The following is a 16,805-nucleotide window of genomic DNA, read 5'->3' as shown; positions in this document are numbered from 1 at the left end:
AAAGCAATATACAATTTTGTCTTTAAACCTGATATCATGCATGTGTTTCACCTCTATCCCAATCACAGGAACATTTACTTAGTGGGCAGCTGCCATTGTGCTTTGTGCATGTCATATGAATAGAAGAGCAATTCTTCTTCAGCCTAGCCTTCAGTCTAGAATGCAGTCCCTGCAAGGAAGCAGAGGATCCAGAACTCTCACGCTCTCTGATGACTGCCAAGGCAGCTGAAGAGTGAACAAGCCAAGTCTTGTTTATGTGCCATTCACCTCAATGCATGTGGAATTAAAGACACAATGTGATAAGGACCAGGACAAATTTCTAAATGTACTGAAACAAGAGAGACTAAGTTGATGCTGTGTAAAATAAAGTAGATGAAGTGCTGTTATAATTCATGCTTCTCAGCTAACTTTCTGCTACAGTTTACCCAGAAAACTGACCTTCCAAAAGTCCTCTTCAATCTGCAGTGACCCTTGGCCACCAAAACCCAGAGGCACAAGAGCAGCAGGCATACATAGTGCAACAGACAGACGACGCTAACCTGATAAACTTTGATTCCAGTGGGTCATACAGAGACATAAGGACTTCAGCATCTTCTCCTATCTTGCAGACTACATTTTTTAAATTTACAAATAAAGCAAATGAAGGAGTGGCAGCAAACTTGGCTTGTCTGTTAATATCAATGTTCTGCTTTTGAGACTGTAAATTAAGAGAGACAAAAATATTCAAATTTAAACAGCCCTTACTACTAGAATCACACTCTTAAATCCCACCCTTCCACTATGAAATGTTTACCTGAAACTTTCTAGTCACGGAAAAAGAAAAGTGTCCCCCCTCCATGGGGGAAGAAGTCATTTTATACACGGGGATTGGGAAGGGTGCTGAGATTTCTGGCAGGTTGCTCTACCTGCACCCTCCTTGGAGCTCTCTTTTATATTAGTCTCTAGTTACCAAGGGGAAACTGTCAGAATGGAGCAAAGGATGGAGCTTCAAGTTTGTCTGATAGAACAGGGGAGAGCTTTCATTCTGCCTCACTATTACTGTTTCCCTGGCCTCTTACAGGCTTCAAGGAAAGAAGGTGGAGAAGATGGTACCAGTACTCTATCCTTCCCTTAGTTTTTATTTTTTAGTCTTTCTTCACAAGGGATGACTTTATGACCTGTCTCTGTTGTTGCTTCTTCTATCTTTCACCACAGCAACAGTAAGATGACTCTAAACAGCACCATGGCCTAACCAGAGCCTTGTTAATTTCACTCTGCTCCTGCCTGGCAAACCAGTGAGTAGCACCAGAGACAGAGACAATGAAGCCATCTACCTGTAAGCTCAGGAAGAGCTGGCTTCTCTGTTCACATTTGGACAGCTCTTTGGGAGAGAGAATTTATTTTTTAATCAAAGTTTAAATTCTGGAAAATGTTTGCTTTGCCTGCACATTCACCTGGGAACCTTTTTACTTCCCACAGGTGACTCAGCAAGTGCATTTTTCAAGATCAGCATACAGATGCCATATAAAATCCTAATGAAAATATTAACTGATTTGAACTAAAGCACTGTATCCTAATTTAAGCCTCAAGAAATAGACCATTAATACATATAATTTCATTAAATATGCATCTCCTCTCTCATGTCATCTCACAGTAATCCATCAATTAATTAATTTATTGAAAGAATATTATATCAAAATTCACACTTCTGAATTATAGAAATCTTTTTCTAAAATGTGGGTAAGCTTTACAGCTCAGATAAGATAAGCTATACAACGTACTTTTGATACTTTTAATCTTGAGAATGCTCCACGAACAAAGACGACTAAATCAAATTCCTATTTTAACTATATTTGAACATTATTTTGGACATTAATTTACATGGTTCTTTATCTCCAATTGTTACCTTTTGAAATTATGTATCTTACCTTTTCTTCTAGTAGTCTTTCCTCAACTTGCTTGGAAGCTATTTCATGAGCTCTAAAAAGGCTGATTGTGCTGGTTTGTTCTGGATCTAAAATGTTGCCATTTTCATCCCTTACAACCAGATCCAAATCAAGAATTCTATGTAAAAATGTACATATGCTCATGAATTATCTATCATCATCATCTATAAAAGGCAGCAAGAATTGCAATGTTGAATACGTAATCACAGACACCTGATTTATACAAAGAGAAAAATCTTTTTTTCTGCTCTATCTCATTTGACATTCTGGACAGAGTTAGTAGTATCACATACAAACTGGTTGTCAAATATATGAGTTCTAGCTTCTTTTTTAAAAACTTTCTGGGAGGGCAGTTCCACGTTCCTTTAGAAATCCACAAATCCATAGCAACAGAAGTTAAGAGACCCAGCAGAGGGGATACTAAGACTTCTGTCTTTCCTTAACACAGAGTCCAATTTTCTGTCAGTAGGATCCAAGTGCAAGAGTTAGCCTCTACAGAATATATTTTGGGAGAATCATCTAATTTCCACTGTGTTAGCTCCAGAACTTGTCATAAAACCAAGGGATGAAGAACTTACAGTTTAGATCCTTCTAAGTCTTTTTTACAATCTTGGCCAAGGCCTTGAGGAAGAGAAAAGGTCTGAGGTCTGATCTACACTACAGTTAGGTCGACATAAGGCAGTTTATGTCAACTTAATTCTGTAAGCATTTACACTAAAATGTAGCTCCCACTGATGTCACTCACCCACTCTACCGACTTAATAATCCCACTTCTGCACCACCGATACAAAGAGCATAGTGTGAACGTGTAAAACCAATTCAATTACTGTGCTGGCTGTACATCGACATAACTTAGGTTGACTTAATTTTGTAGTGAAGACTTGGCCTTCATCTTCCCAATAGCCTCATGGCATTACTTTCTTGTTCTCCTGCAAATTCTTGTTTTGGCAGTGCTCTCACCAGGAGTTTGCGAAGACCCTGAGTCCTGGAAAACTGTTTGATTGGTGAATCCCAATTATCAGCACTGAAATGTACACAAAGCCTGGCTCTTCTGAGCAGGAAAGTACACAGACAGGAGGTAAAGGCTTCTCCTTCCTCTCCGCAGGGAAGATTCTGGGTATAGATGCTGGAGGAGTCACTCATAGGGGGAAGCCTCATGAGCATATGGAGCCATGAAAGCCTATGGAGCCCTGACAGTCTGACTCACCAAGGACAGGATTGCAGGGTAAATCCCCTCTGGACAGTGTTCCTGATTACCTGAAATAACACCCTACCACCTGAAGACTCATTTTAAATTAAGGGCCTGAAAGTGTCATTCCTTGCCACCCCCATGAGAGGAGAGAAAATGGGATTGTTGAGAAATTGAGCGCCCTCCAGTCTCAGTGCAAGAAACTCTTCAAAGAATCACCTTGAGTTGAAGGGGTAGGGAGTGCCAAGTGCTGTGATGCTCCCGAGTCTTTGTACAGGAGGATTTTCCAAGCTCTGCTCTGTCCCTAGGTTAGGAGAAAGGACTGGAGTGCTAATTTACAGGGCCCCTAGTCAAAAAAGCTGTGGCCCACGATGTGTCGGGAATCTGTCTGTAGAATTTATTAATAGTGTCAGATTACAAACTCTGTGTCTTTACCAGGCTGCAAACTCAATTTTGAATGCGCAGCCTTTTTCCTTCTTTGCTGCCTGTTTGTCTTCTTGTAGGGCTGAAATTCCAAAGGGTTGGGGGCAAAAGAACAACAAAAGATAGTTGTCAAACTTAAGTGCTGTTCCAGGGAAGTGGAACAGCTCTTTACAAAAGACTGGCTCCCAACCAACAGAACACGTTTAGCAGGGGAGAGGTCACCGTGGTGACCAAGTCAGCTGACAGGGTTTTCTGGTCAACTGGGGAGGCTGAGTAGGATGTCACCTGACAGAAGGGGCTGAAAGTTGTAAATAGTGAAGAGCTGATCAATCTGGGTCTTTTGTCTCCAGTAACTCAGCATTTAGGGGCAGCATAAGGCAAGAAGCCCTGCCTTCTTTCCTGAGCCCAGAAGGATCCCCAAGGGAAGGAGAGATTATTTACTTGTACAGTAACTGCATATCTTTGAAATGTTTTGGCCCTTTAGGTGCTGAACTTTGTGTGTGCACGCCCACAATCTTTTGATCTGAGATTTTTGGTAGCAGTGTCCACAATGTCTATGTCTGTGCCCTCGTATTCCGATCCAAGAACATGTAAGGGAAGGTGGACACATTGCCGCTCTGGTGCCTTCTCAACTATGAAATTTAGCTAAGACAAGGACTGCAAAGTAGAGGGGAAGGAGGGCGGGCAACAGAGCACTAATGGGGACAGAACATCTGGAAGAACTGCAGTTATTAGACAGGTAAGTAATCTGTCCTTGTTTGAGTAGCTGTCTATGGGTGCTCCACTTTAGGTGAGTCCCGAGCACCATCCAAACTTCCAGGGGTGGATGTAAAATGACCAATCTAGCCACAGAACAGCCACATCGAAGGCTGTCCCGGAAGTCTGCACAATAGCACAGTACTGGGGAAAAAAGTGTGTGCAGATGACAAAAAGAGCAAATGTGTTAGATCTGTACCTCTCCTGTGTGTAAAATGCTTTACTGCATGCCATTGAAGAGAATTCAACTGCAAACCAGAAGCTTCACACCTTCAGGGTGGAGTTCTGGGAGAAGATGCATTTAAGTATGAGGGAGTCTGAAGAGTCAGCACTGAGCTCAGTGCAGCTAGGCAGCTGGAAAGCAGGTTCCAGCTCTCAGGATGTGGTGCAGACAGTAGGTCTGCACCCCAACGGTGTGCCTAATGACCCAGAGATTAGGGGAATGGTTGGATTCCATTCAGGTTCAAGAGGCTTAAGCCATCCAAGGACACAGAGGCTTGGATTCCCTCCAAATTTAGAGGGTGGCCAGCAAGAGGGTGCCCAACTGGATCTGTGACGGCCCTCAGTGGGCTCCAGGCTGTTTGCCGTGGAGTGGAGCAGGAGTGCTAAAGACAGCAGGGTTGCCAGAGGATAGTTCAGGAAATCCTGCAGTATGCACTGACTGGCTTGAGTTCCTAAGGAGGGCTTCCTGGTGAGGATCTGGACTATCCACTTGAAACCTGAGGTAAAGAGCATTCTCATATGCTATTGCTGCCACAGATGTGGATGACACCCTCTTCTGCCTGCCCTGTGAGGGCAAAGAGACCCCTAGCCTAGGTTTGGAGGCAGAGCAAGAGGAGGTATAACAACTATGGCTATAGGGGCCTGTCACTGGAAATATTTGGGCACATCATCCAGCCAGCTGACTGCTCTGTGAGAAGCCAAATGCTTCTGCCTGGAGCTAAGGAAAACACAGGAGCCATGCTGTGTGTAGAAAAGCATAGCTGGGCAGGGGAAAAAAATAATCTAAGAACTCTGTGACTGATCATTCTGCCTTGCAACTATGAACATCAGAGTGGAAACCCATTGACCTAGATTGTCAAATGAGTAGGAGCAGAAACTACTTTGACTTTATCTTCTCTTAATTTACAGGTGACATTTGGAAACATATGTCAATGACTAAGGAGTTGTTCTAAGTGCTCGCTTTGTTTACAATCAGCTTTTCAACCGAAACAGAAACCTGTCAGATATACACAATCAATTGACCCAGTCTCAATCTCATATCTACCTATTTCAAAACAAACAAGTCGAGAAATCCACCATGATAATGTTTTCAATTATCTCAACACAAAATTAATATCCTGCCTTTATTTATATAAAAGCCCATTCATATACCTACTTTCAGAAAAAAACAGAAAAGTAGGCAAATTCATGAAATCCAGAGATTATATATTGAGTGCATAATGAATATTCCTTATGTCTGGATATTTCAAATTTTCATTTTGTTTCATTTTACACAAAACATGATATATGGCTACACTAAAAAGACACTGCACCCTTTTAAACGTGCATATTTAATCAAAAGTTCAAATTCAATTCTCTCCCCTACTCTACAGGGAATGTTATGATCACTGAATTAGTCCATCAGAACATTATGAATAAAAGACACAGTACAAGATGTTCTATTGTGTTGAACACTGAGCATCTGGACGTTATTCAGAGTAACTTTAACCAACCAGATGGTAAAATACAGTAGCCAAACAAATAATATCAACAACATCTGGTTAATTGTCTACTGGGGTACAACAGACCATATCTTGGATTACAAATGCTAAATTACTTATTGAATGGAGTTAGTGATTTTTTATCACTATTTTTGCTGATGAGCACAAGAACTGAAGAACCTGCAGTATTTAAGTAGCAAAGCATAAATAGCTGAATTCTCATGAGCTAATCATACTACAGTGGCACTTAAAGAAAGTTTGGCTAATCAGTCTTCCATCCTCAGAAGTGCAATAATACTCACACCTTCTCAATATTCAGAATTCTACTTTGCTCAACCTCTAATTTTGTGTATAAGCAAGGTAAGATTCCTTGCTTTCAATTAAAAAATAATGTCACAATTGTGTAGTATGGCATTCTCTCTCATTTTGGGATGATTTAATCTATTATTAACCAGTTCCATTTTCAAACACAATAATCCCTCAATCCAAACAGTTTCCAGGAGGTTTAGCCTTAAATTAAAAGTCACCTCATGTAAGTTACTAACATAGAATCATAGAATATTAGAGTTGGAAGGGACCTCAGGAGGTCATCTAGTCCAACCCCCTGCTCAAAGCAGTACTAACCTCAGCTATATCATCCCAACCAGGGCTTTGTCAATCAGCTTAAAAACCTCTAAGGATGGAGATTCCACCACCTCCCTGGGTAACCCATTCCAATGCTTCACCACCCTCCTAGTAAAAAACTTTTTCCTAATGTCCAGCCTAGACCTCCCGCCCTGCAACTTGAGACCGTTGCTCCTTGTTCTGTCATCTGCCACCACCGAGAACAGCCTAGCCCCATCCTCCCTGGAACCCCCTTTCAGGTAGTTAAAAGCCGCTATCAAATCCCCCCTCACTCTTCTCTTTTGCAGACTAAACAAGCCCAGTTCCCTCAGCCTCTCCTCATAAGTCCTGTGCTCCAGCCCCCTAATCATTTTGGTTGCCCTCCGCTGCACTCTCTCCAAATTGTCCACATCTTTTGTCCACATATCAGATGCATGCCCCATTGTAACATTTGTCATTAATTAGGTGCCATTTTGGTTTTTATCCTCATCTTCTGGATAAATACAAATGCTTATGAAATCTAATTGACTTGTAACAGTATAACCTCTAGTACAGGATAGATACTACACATATAGCAGCACAATGAGATACTCCACTGTGTTTCCCAGACAAATCCTCTAACACTGCATGACAGCATAAAGAAGTTCAGAGTGCAAAGAGCTTGTGGTGCTAGAGAGGCAGTAACATTTTATGTTGAATTGGCAAAAGGTTTTGAATGACAGGAACATTTATACCTTTCATCTGACCTCAGAAAAATCATAGCTTTAATCTAACATCAAATTGATGGTGGCACAAAGTTTATGAGTGACAGCTTAATACAAAGATTCTAGTACACAAATCATAATTTGTACTATATTAAAATGCTGTTATATTGCAATTTTCCCCACTTTGTCTTGCTCTAAAAAGATTGCTACTTAAAATACTACTTCTTACAGAAATATTTTCTTCATATATATATATATATGAAGAATATATATATGTGTGTGTGTGTGTGCCTTTGAGCTGGTGTGCAATACACATGACAAGGCTGATTTACCCTATCCCACCCAAAAAAAGTGTGCACTTTGAAGCAGTAATCACAAACCTGTTTCCATAATCTATTTTGGCAGTCACTTTCTTTTTCAGTTCCTTGAGCTCATCTTGGGGTAGAGTTCCAGAAAGAATTTGTGATCTCCATTCAATAAGATCATATATCATATGACGTACACTGTGAAACATGTCTCTGTTATCTTGCTGTTTGGAAAAAAAATAGTTAAACAAGATTGTAAGAGTTATTTTAAAAATGTAAATAATTTAACATACTTTCAAGTTTTTATATAACAAATTAAAAATATGGGCCATGAGATTCAAAACTAGGTGTCTAAAGTTAGGCTTCAAAATTAGAGGCCTGATTTCCAATAGTGCTGAATATGCAGCTGTTTCCTAAGTGGGAACAGTTGGGTTGTCAGCACTCTTGAAAGTCTAACCACTTATTTAGGTTCCAAAATACTGATTTAGGAGCCTAACTTTAAATTCCTTAAACCTTGGCCATGATTTACTCAACACAGTGCATGATTCAAGATTAAGACATCTTTTTTGTTTATATGGTGCCTCTTTCCATGGACCAAGCATTACACAGAATTCAAAAGGACAAACAGAGAGTAGGGACATTAGAGGAATAATATGGGAAAGAATACTTTGGTTTAAAAGACTAATATAATACTGTATAATTTACCTGGGGGAGGCAGGACTTGTTCTGCCTTTAAAGAAGAGGTATTTCTGGATTTATAACAATATAGAACATCTATTTTCAGCCCTTTGGGGTCGCAAAAAATCAAATCTTAAACTTGTCCAGCTCACAACTGAATATAGACTATCCAGAACCTAGACTATCCAAGACTAGTATAATATTTTGGGGGAGGGAAAGAAAGGTAGAAGACAGGGAGACGGAATTCCATATTTGAGAGGGAAGTAGTAATTTCTCCGGTAGTATTTATATAAATACACACCAGATTACTTTAGCAACCATGAAACAGGGCCACCTCTGCAGTGAGATGCAGTGGTTGCTTAACAGCACACAGCAGTGTTACACAACCATTTAGGGCAGCAAGTGAATGTTATATCCAACTGAGAAACTATAGTGGCAATTAAGCAGACAGATTACTTACCACAGTTGGCATTTGGCAGCAAACCTGGGTTAACCTCCCTAATCTTAGAAAAGAGACCATGATATATTTAAAAAGATGAGAAGTAGTAAGAACTAGGGTTGCCACCTGCCCAGATGTTCCAAAGATTGTCCCGTTTTTGATGTAGCTGCCCCGGGAAATCTGTAAGGGTGTGCAGTACACATTGTCAGCTGTCCAATTTTAGTTTTTTGGGTTCAGGGTCATCCTGGATGTCTGGTTTTCAGTACTTTAGGGGGTGACAACACTAGTCCGAATCTCAGTTGTATCTCATCAGAAAGACAGAACTTCCAACATCATAATGTCATCCAGTACCATTCTAGGCCATTGGTTCAGTACTGATCCAAAAGGGAATTGCCAACATCTTCCTTCAGTCTAGATATTTCATTGAGGTCTCCTACCCAGGCCATGATCAGGCTCGATGCTATTTATCAGTCCCACAAAGACCAGTAGGGATAACTAAGTGCTCAAAGTAAAGCTACAGTTTTTGTGTCCAGATTTTTAAAGAATGTTGAAAAATTAGTGGTATAGAAAAGAACAAAATGATCTGAAGTGTGGAGGAAATACCTTACAATGAGATATTGCAAGAGCTCAATCTGTTTAGTTTATCAAAAAGAGGAGGACTTAATTGTCATGTATAAATACCTTCACAGTAAGAAAATACCACGTACTAAAGGGCTGTTTAATCTAGTGGAGAAAGGCATAACAATAACTATTGGCTAGAAGCCAGAGCCAGACAAATTCAAATTAGAAATTAATTTTTTGTAACTGTGGGCGTGGTAACAAGCTATCAAGGATAGTGGTAGATTCTCTATTCCTTAGTGTCTTTGGATCAAGAATGGATTCCTTTCCGGATGGTACACTTAGTCAAACAAGTTACTGGGGTCAATACAGGCATAACTGGGTGAAATGTAATAGGCTATGTTATACAGGAGGTCAGACTAGATGATCTCATGGCTCTATCTGGTATTAAATCTATAACTCTATTAACTACCTTTTCACTTTACCTAGCTCCCCTTTGGGAAGGCCACCTGTGGTTTTTTCTCTTTTCAGAAATTAGCCAAATTCTGTAATATAATGCAAGCTTTTTCTGTAAGATATGGACTACAAATGAATGGACCAGAATATAGCACTTGACTTATCTATTCATGTTATAACCACAACAATGACTGTGGCATGTAGTTTCAATGAATTCCTGGCAGAGATCGCAGCATACGTTGCCTGTTCAATAAGGAATTTTGAATTTAAGAAGCAGGCAGTATGTTTAATAGTTCATATACTTGCTTCTATAGAAGAGTAGTTCATATGTAAGAAATGCTGTATATTTAATAACTGAATTAATGCTTCACATGTTCGGGGTGCTCCTTTAATGGTTTCACTGGTGTAAGAGAAGTATATATGGGTAGGAACGAGTTTCTGATCTACTCTTCCCCCATTTTTCTCCCCACTTCGCAACCACCTACGCCTTGTGCAGTTTTGTGCAGCTCCAAGTGTGTCATTTCTCAAAGTTGAGAAAGAATCGCCGATTTCCCCCGCTGGATGCTCCCAGGCAATAGCAGCAGGAGGGCAGGACTCTAATCCCCACATAATTCAGAAGTAGGAGAGGAAACAGGGAAGCCACTGGGGACAGAATATTGGAATGAGCTGCTTTAGGGGTTCAAGAAGAGAGTCTGGAAACTTACTGGGGTGTGAGGGACCCTAGGGTCGCTTCTCATTCTGTTTTTCCTAGTTATTCTTCCCAAGTCTGCCCTTTTCACATTTTGTCCCTTCTAGGTCCTGTCCCCACACATCCTTCTCTTGCACCATAAAAGCATTACTGCTCTAGTATTATGTGAAATTTCTACTTTATATTCACTTGCATCTGATATTGTCTCTCTCTCTCTCTCTCTCTGCCACCCCAACCACATCATATTACATTTCATCCTCTGATTCACTTCCAGCATAATACATTTTTGTCTCTCCTTCCTGGACCTCATCCAAAGCCTGTGTAAGTCGATCAGAACATTTCCACTGACTGCAGAGGATTTTGGATCAGACCATATAACATTCAAAGTTTCTACCTTCTTTTAAGTGTCTCTTTATGTAAGACATGCTCATAACCACCCTCAATTTATTTCCTTATTATCTTGACTTGTCCCAAGTTATGTTTTGGTCTCATCCCTTCCATGTTCTCAAAATTTTATTTTTGCAGGATATTTACTTTACTTTTGCCGTGAAAACAGAAATCACATAATATACATTTCATACAGCTGTTCATGACCGCTAGAAATTTTGGATCAGCTAGTAAAGAATATACTTTGAAGTGGAAATTTTCCATTTTCTTTAAAGAAGACAGGTTTACTAATCATACATTTGTGGTGACCTTAAACTAAGAGCACTGGAATGCTCCATTTCCACTAATGTAGTGTTAGACTACAATAATACTGTTTACATTTCAGCCATATTTTTTTAAATCACTATATTTAAACCTGAAGCAGACTATATGAAGCTGCCCAGATAGTCACAAAATATTCATTGCTAACTCCAAGCATGTAGTTTTTCAGTTAATCTGACAGACAATTAATGCTTATTGCTGTACATTTGTAAGATGCTACTGTGTAATCAAAAACAAGGATGCATAGAACACAGCTGTGGAATTTTAAGAAGTTTTGTATGTGTCAGACAGAAATATTAACATACTGTTTAATTAATGAGTACTAACTTAGAATTTAAGCATATGAAAATAATCAGACTGAGAATTTAAAATGTGTGCTAACCATACTAAGCAATTAAATTTTGTCCATTGGTATTTTATGTGCCAAAAAGGCCTACATTGATGCATTTTAAGGATGAGATTTTAACCCAAAAAAAGTTAATCTCAGTTTTCTAAATTTCCCATCATAACTTTAAATTTCTCTCACTTAAGCATGAATATTACAATAGGGCTTTTTCATTACTTGACCACACAAGTATGTAACAAACTGCTAGATCTATACTACTTTATAGTTCTATAGTCCTTTCAATCTGAAGATCTCAAATAATTTAACAATGACTTAGCCTTGAATCATCACTTATGACATATCTAACTACTGGCACCTAGAAAATAATAGAAAATAGTACAATTCCTTTGCATCATTATTACGGTGTCATGGTAACACTCTCCAAGATGAGGTAGCTACAATGTTAAATTTCAAAATGTCATATTATATTACCTCAGTGTTGCAAAGCTATCTGGGTGTAAACTGGAAGGCTGAATCCATACATTTTTAAATTTAGAGAAAAGAGACTTCGAATTTGAAACCCTGGTTACAAATGTGCCCCTATTTTTCTGTGTCTAAGTCAGATCCCAAACCAGAATGGAGACTATTTTCTGATTCCTTTTTGGACGTAGCTGAAATTTCATCTGAACATGGTGAAAATGTCAGGAGAGTTCTGCCTTATCTGAAGCCTCATGAGACGAGGCTTGGAGATTCTGGTATGATCAAGTCTTAACTCAAATCCTAGCCCTTATTCATCTTCAAACTCTAAATAAGAGCCTAATCTGGAGGAAGATCTGTCAGTAAACACTATTAATCTGTATATAATAATAATATTACATGAGTTCATATTAATTGGCATTGAATATCAATGAAAATTTTGACAGGCCCAAAATATCTTACTTCAAAAGTTAAAAATAAGAAACCTCATATCCTGGTCTACAGAAATCCACAACACAGATAAAAAGCCAGCCCCTCCAGGGCTACCTGCTCATATCAGTGCCTCATGGTGTTGTGTTTAAAATCACAAGCAGGCATGTTACTAAATCATGCCATATCATTTCTCAGCTCTTACTGCATGCGTTGGTCTCAGAAGAACACAAGATACTACTGTACCAAGACCATGATCCTGTACATCATACCCACAGCTTTCAGATCACAGCACAATATGGAAAGGTATACCAATCTCCAGGGTGCCTTGTCACAAAAGCCTTGGAATAGCTTTGCATAATTAGTTACAGAACTACTTTGGGAGAGTAAGAGGAAAGAAAGGGTGACCTTGGTTAAATAGACTCTCTATAGTTTACATTCTACTATTCATAATTTTTAAAACTATCTGTCTTTTCTCCTTGAATCGACACAAGCTATGAAGCCAAGAATACTTTAAATAGAGAAAAAACATTAGCATACTGTACTTACAACATATAGCTGCCGCCATATTATGGACCACTCTCGTAATGTTGTGGTAACTTCCTGAATCAGTGGGAGCTCATTGGGTATAACTGTTTCATGCTGTCTAAAGTTTGCAAAAATAATTTTTGGTAGAATAGTAAAATCATTAATATAATCTAATTTGTAGAAGCAATTGATAAGTTCTTGCTAAGTTTCAAATCCAATTCTATGACAACAGAAATCAAAAGAAAATACAAACATATTACAAGTTATACAGGATATCACTGTATGGCAGAAGAAATGTGGCCTATTGAACAGAGCACTGGACTGGGTTTCAGGAGACCTGGGTTCCATTCTTGACTCTGCCACTGGCCTGCTGTGTGACCTGGCACAAATATCACTTCACTTCTGTCCATCAGTTTCCCCATCTATAAAATGGGGATCACAATACTGATTTCCTGTGTAAAGCACTTTGAGATCTACTGATAAAAGTACTATGTGAAAGTTAAGTATCATTTCCACAAATATTACACGTGGAATGTGCACCACACTATTTACTTCTTGATGTACTAATTTTGTAAGAATTGATTGGGGGATAGTCAGATATGTGGCACATACGACACCATGCCATTACAATTGATCCTTTAGCAAAATACAACTTTTACACAGGAAAAACCTGTTTTGCAGATCTTCACCATTGGAGTCTTTAGATGACTTATTTTAAAATAGTGCATTATCCGAGTATGGAACATAAGTTAGCTTTTAGTATGCCAAAAGTGCAGTACTTAGAGGCAGTTTTATAATCAGCCAGGAAGATGCCATTATGCAGTAATCATATGATTAGTAGTTTTATCATTTACATATTTAAGAGAGTTAAAAAAAGATCAGGCAAAAAGGAGGAAATATTGTAATTCTTTTCACCCAAGTTCACATCTGGCTAGTCATTTGTCAATTCCACTCAATATCAGTTTTGTTTCACAAAGATCTTTTTTAAATGATCTTCTACACCAGTGTTATGACCTTTAATACACACATATAGTAACTGGGTAACAAATTTCAAATCCATATTCATGAATGTAGTACTGTTGCATTACCATAAATTGCATTTATACAACAGCTCAAAACATCTGCAGGCAAGCAAAGTCAGGACAGTGGAATGAACACAACACAACAAAACCTGGCACTGGGACTCACCGATGGAGATGCTAATCATTGGTAGAACTGCTTCTCAGCAAGGCAACAAACAATAGACACCTTACTTAGCTTATTCAAGAAAAGGTTAAGAATGGACCTGAACATCAATTAATTCCTACAAAATTAGTACATCATCCTATGTCAGGAGAATCTATCACATGATTAGAGTCAACACTAGACCAAGGCAGAAGATCCAATGGCAGGAAATTGAAGTCAGAAATGCTGAAAATGGAAATGAGACTCAACTGCTCAATAATCAGAGTAATTATTAACCACTGGAGTGGATTATCAAGGAAAGTGATAAACTCTCCATCACTTGGATCGTTTAAATCAAGACTAAAAGCTATCATGCTTAATGCAGTAATGAATGGATGAAATTCTATGGCCTGTGGTACACAGGAGGTCAGACATTTGCTCAGAATGGTTCCCTTTTTACCTTAGATCTATGAATCAGTTTTGAAGTGTTCAGCACATCCTTTCATTAGCCAATTGGAAATGAGCCTCTCTCATAAAAGCACAGAAATTCCATTTCCACACATTAATGTTTTATTCTGTTAAACTTCAAGTCTCAACTCACCCTTTTCCTTCAACTATTGCTTCTTTAAGCTGTATATAGGAAGCAGGAAATATGCCCTTTGGAGGGAAAAGAGATCATTTTTATTATAAGTAACCAGACATACATTACAGACTAACTATTCTCTAATAAATAGCCACATTCATATAGTCAGATCTGCACAGAATTTCTCATATTCTATTCAACAGCTTTAAACAGAAAGGCTATTTTATGAACGCCTGAAATCTGAATTTGATTTTGCATGTGTATTGTAAAACTATTATAATGTCCCTTACTTTATATATTATCTTTATAAAACTGCTATATATAGCAGAAGTATCTCTTTAGTTAAAGTACGATGCCCTGTAAGGAGATCCACTTCCCCCTCTGGTCATGTATCTACTGTCTCAGGCTCCTCAACTCAGTTCCCAGAAGAATGCAAGTAGACTCACAGGCTAAAGCACAAACCCTCTCTCTAGGTCTAGGTCATCAACAAAAACAGTTCAACTCAATTCAACACAAATCATCCCTCACAGACTTTATGGTTCCTTCCCAAACCCAGATCCTGTCGCCTGTCCTGTTCTTACACCTCTCCCAGCTGAGGTTTCTACTCCTGCTCCCTGAAAGTATATGCTGCTGTCCTTCCCCTGGCCCTGGATCTTCCCTGTCTGCCGGAACAGACTCCATGTTATAGGAACCACCGCCTTTGGGTTTCACATGACCTTTGATTACCTGACTCGGCCATCTTGAAACAGGATGCAGAAACGCACACAAACGTCCCCTCTTTTCCCCCTACAAACCTATTCTACCCACACAAGCCAATACACATTTCAATGAAGGATATTTTAAAAGATTTCTGCTGAAAGTTTGAAGCTTGCCTGAAACAAATACATCTTAAAAATGAGTTTTGCCTCCGACCCCAATAACTGACATAACTTTCAAATTAGATTTTAAAAAGTCAACAAATGCCCTCAAACCAGGATAGAGATGATAAATTTCCCATACTTCTGCTTTTAAAACTAGTGATCAAGTATCTTGCCTTGACATTCAAAAAAACCATAGGCATTTTGAGACTATAAACACACAAACATCTAAGCTACATTTCAGAGCTTACTCAGTACCAACTCTGCTGAAGATAGATTTATTTTATTTTACCTTAACAAGTTTCCAGTTACCTAAACTAGTCCTCAAAAGGTACTGAAGCACAATTAAACCTAATTTTGTGCATAATACAAAGCTGCAAAATTCTGTGTCCTAAATCAAGCTCTGTTTTTATTCAGTGCAAATATTTCTCTGTTTATTTTATATATTCATATTCATTCATGCACAAATTAACATTAACTTTTCATAGGTTGGTGCCACTTTAACACAATCTCAACTCAAGTTAATTTAACTGAGAGAACCAAGTTACAGCCCTTGAGTGATTAACTTCCTTTTTAACCTCCATCCATCCTTTGAATATGAAACATTTGGTACACAAGAGGGATGGGGAAAAGGGAGAGCGTAATATAGGTGAAGAACAGACTCAGAAAGCAGGAGAAAAATGCCAACTGTCAGAGGAACAACTAAGAGACACTGGTCAGAGGAGAGAGAGTCTCAGGAGGTCAAGGATGGGATGGGCAAGCAAGGAAAGGTTCAGCTGCAAAATCTAGACACAAGTGAAGAAAGAAAGGAAGCAGAAAGACTAGGGTATTGTAATAGGAGGAAGTTCTCTCTACTACTACTTAGCTCCATCTTTAAAAAAGCAGAGGGGAGAAATGGAATAAGAAATAGTAAGAGTAAGAATACACAGGTATTAACATAGTCAGCATTCAGGAGCTTCTACAAGGAGCAATGCAAATGCAATCAGTCAAGGTGCACTAGATTCATTTAGTACAGGTGTGTCTGCCACACCCACACCCAATTAAAAACAGTTCTACTGGAATTCCCCATTTTAAATATAGGAAATCTCTCTCAAACCAGTAAGATCTTTCAAAACAGAAGAGCTTTTTAGGACTTGCTACATTTAACAGCAGTCAGATTAATATAGCAGCACCTGGAATTAATTTCAGTCAACATAAATACCCACTACTCAGAATTTAGTGAGGCATATTCTTGAAGTTTAACTTCCAAAAGAATTTAATCTCTCACCCCAAAGTAAAAATATCAAAATGCAACAGAAAACCAAAAG

The 16,805-nt window shown here is 38.8% G+C and overlaps 1 protein-coding gene across 4 annotated transcripts in view; it reads right to left on the bottom strand.

Moving 5' to 3' along the window:
* Window positions 1-16,805, bottom strand: part of DOCK1 (dedicator of cytokinesis 1) — a 525,973-nt gene that overhangs the window by 450,948 nt on the left and 58,220 nt on the right. For all 4 annotated transcript variants that reach the window (XM_067533435.1, XM_067533436.1, XM_067533437.1 and 1 more), the window contains exons 4-8: window positions 14,660-14,715; window positions 12,916-13,012; window positions 7,684-7,832; window positions 1,908-2,043; window positions 540-697 (exon numbers count right to left, since the gene is read on the bottom strand). In XM_067533435.1, the coding sequence (XP_067389536.1) occupies window positions 540-697; window positions 1,908-2,043; window positions 7,684-7,832; window positions 12,916-13,012; window positions 14,660-14,715 (596 nt within the window). The remainder of the gene's footprint in view (window positions 1-539; window positions 698-1,907; window positions 2,044-7,683; window positions 7,833-12,915; window positions 13,013-14,659; window positions 14,716-16,805) is intronic.

Source organism: Emydura macquarii, unplaced genomic scaffold (genome assembly GCF_026122565.2).
Source record: "Emydura macquarii macquarii isolate MOO-44397 ecotype Brisbane River unplaced genomic scaffold, CSIRO-AGI_Emac_v2 contig_3343, whole genome shotgun sequence".
Taxonomy (NCBI): Eukaryota; Metazoa; Chordata; order Testudines; family Chelidae; genus Emydura; species Emydura macquarii.
The sequence above is the reverse complement of the archived record's forward strand: the minus strand, read 5'-3'. Positions and strand labels throughout refer to the sequence as shown.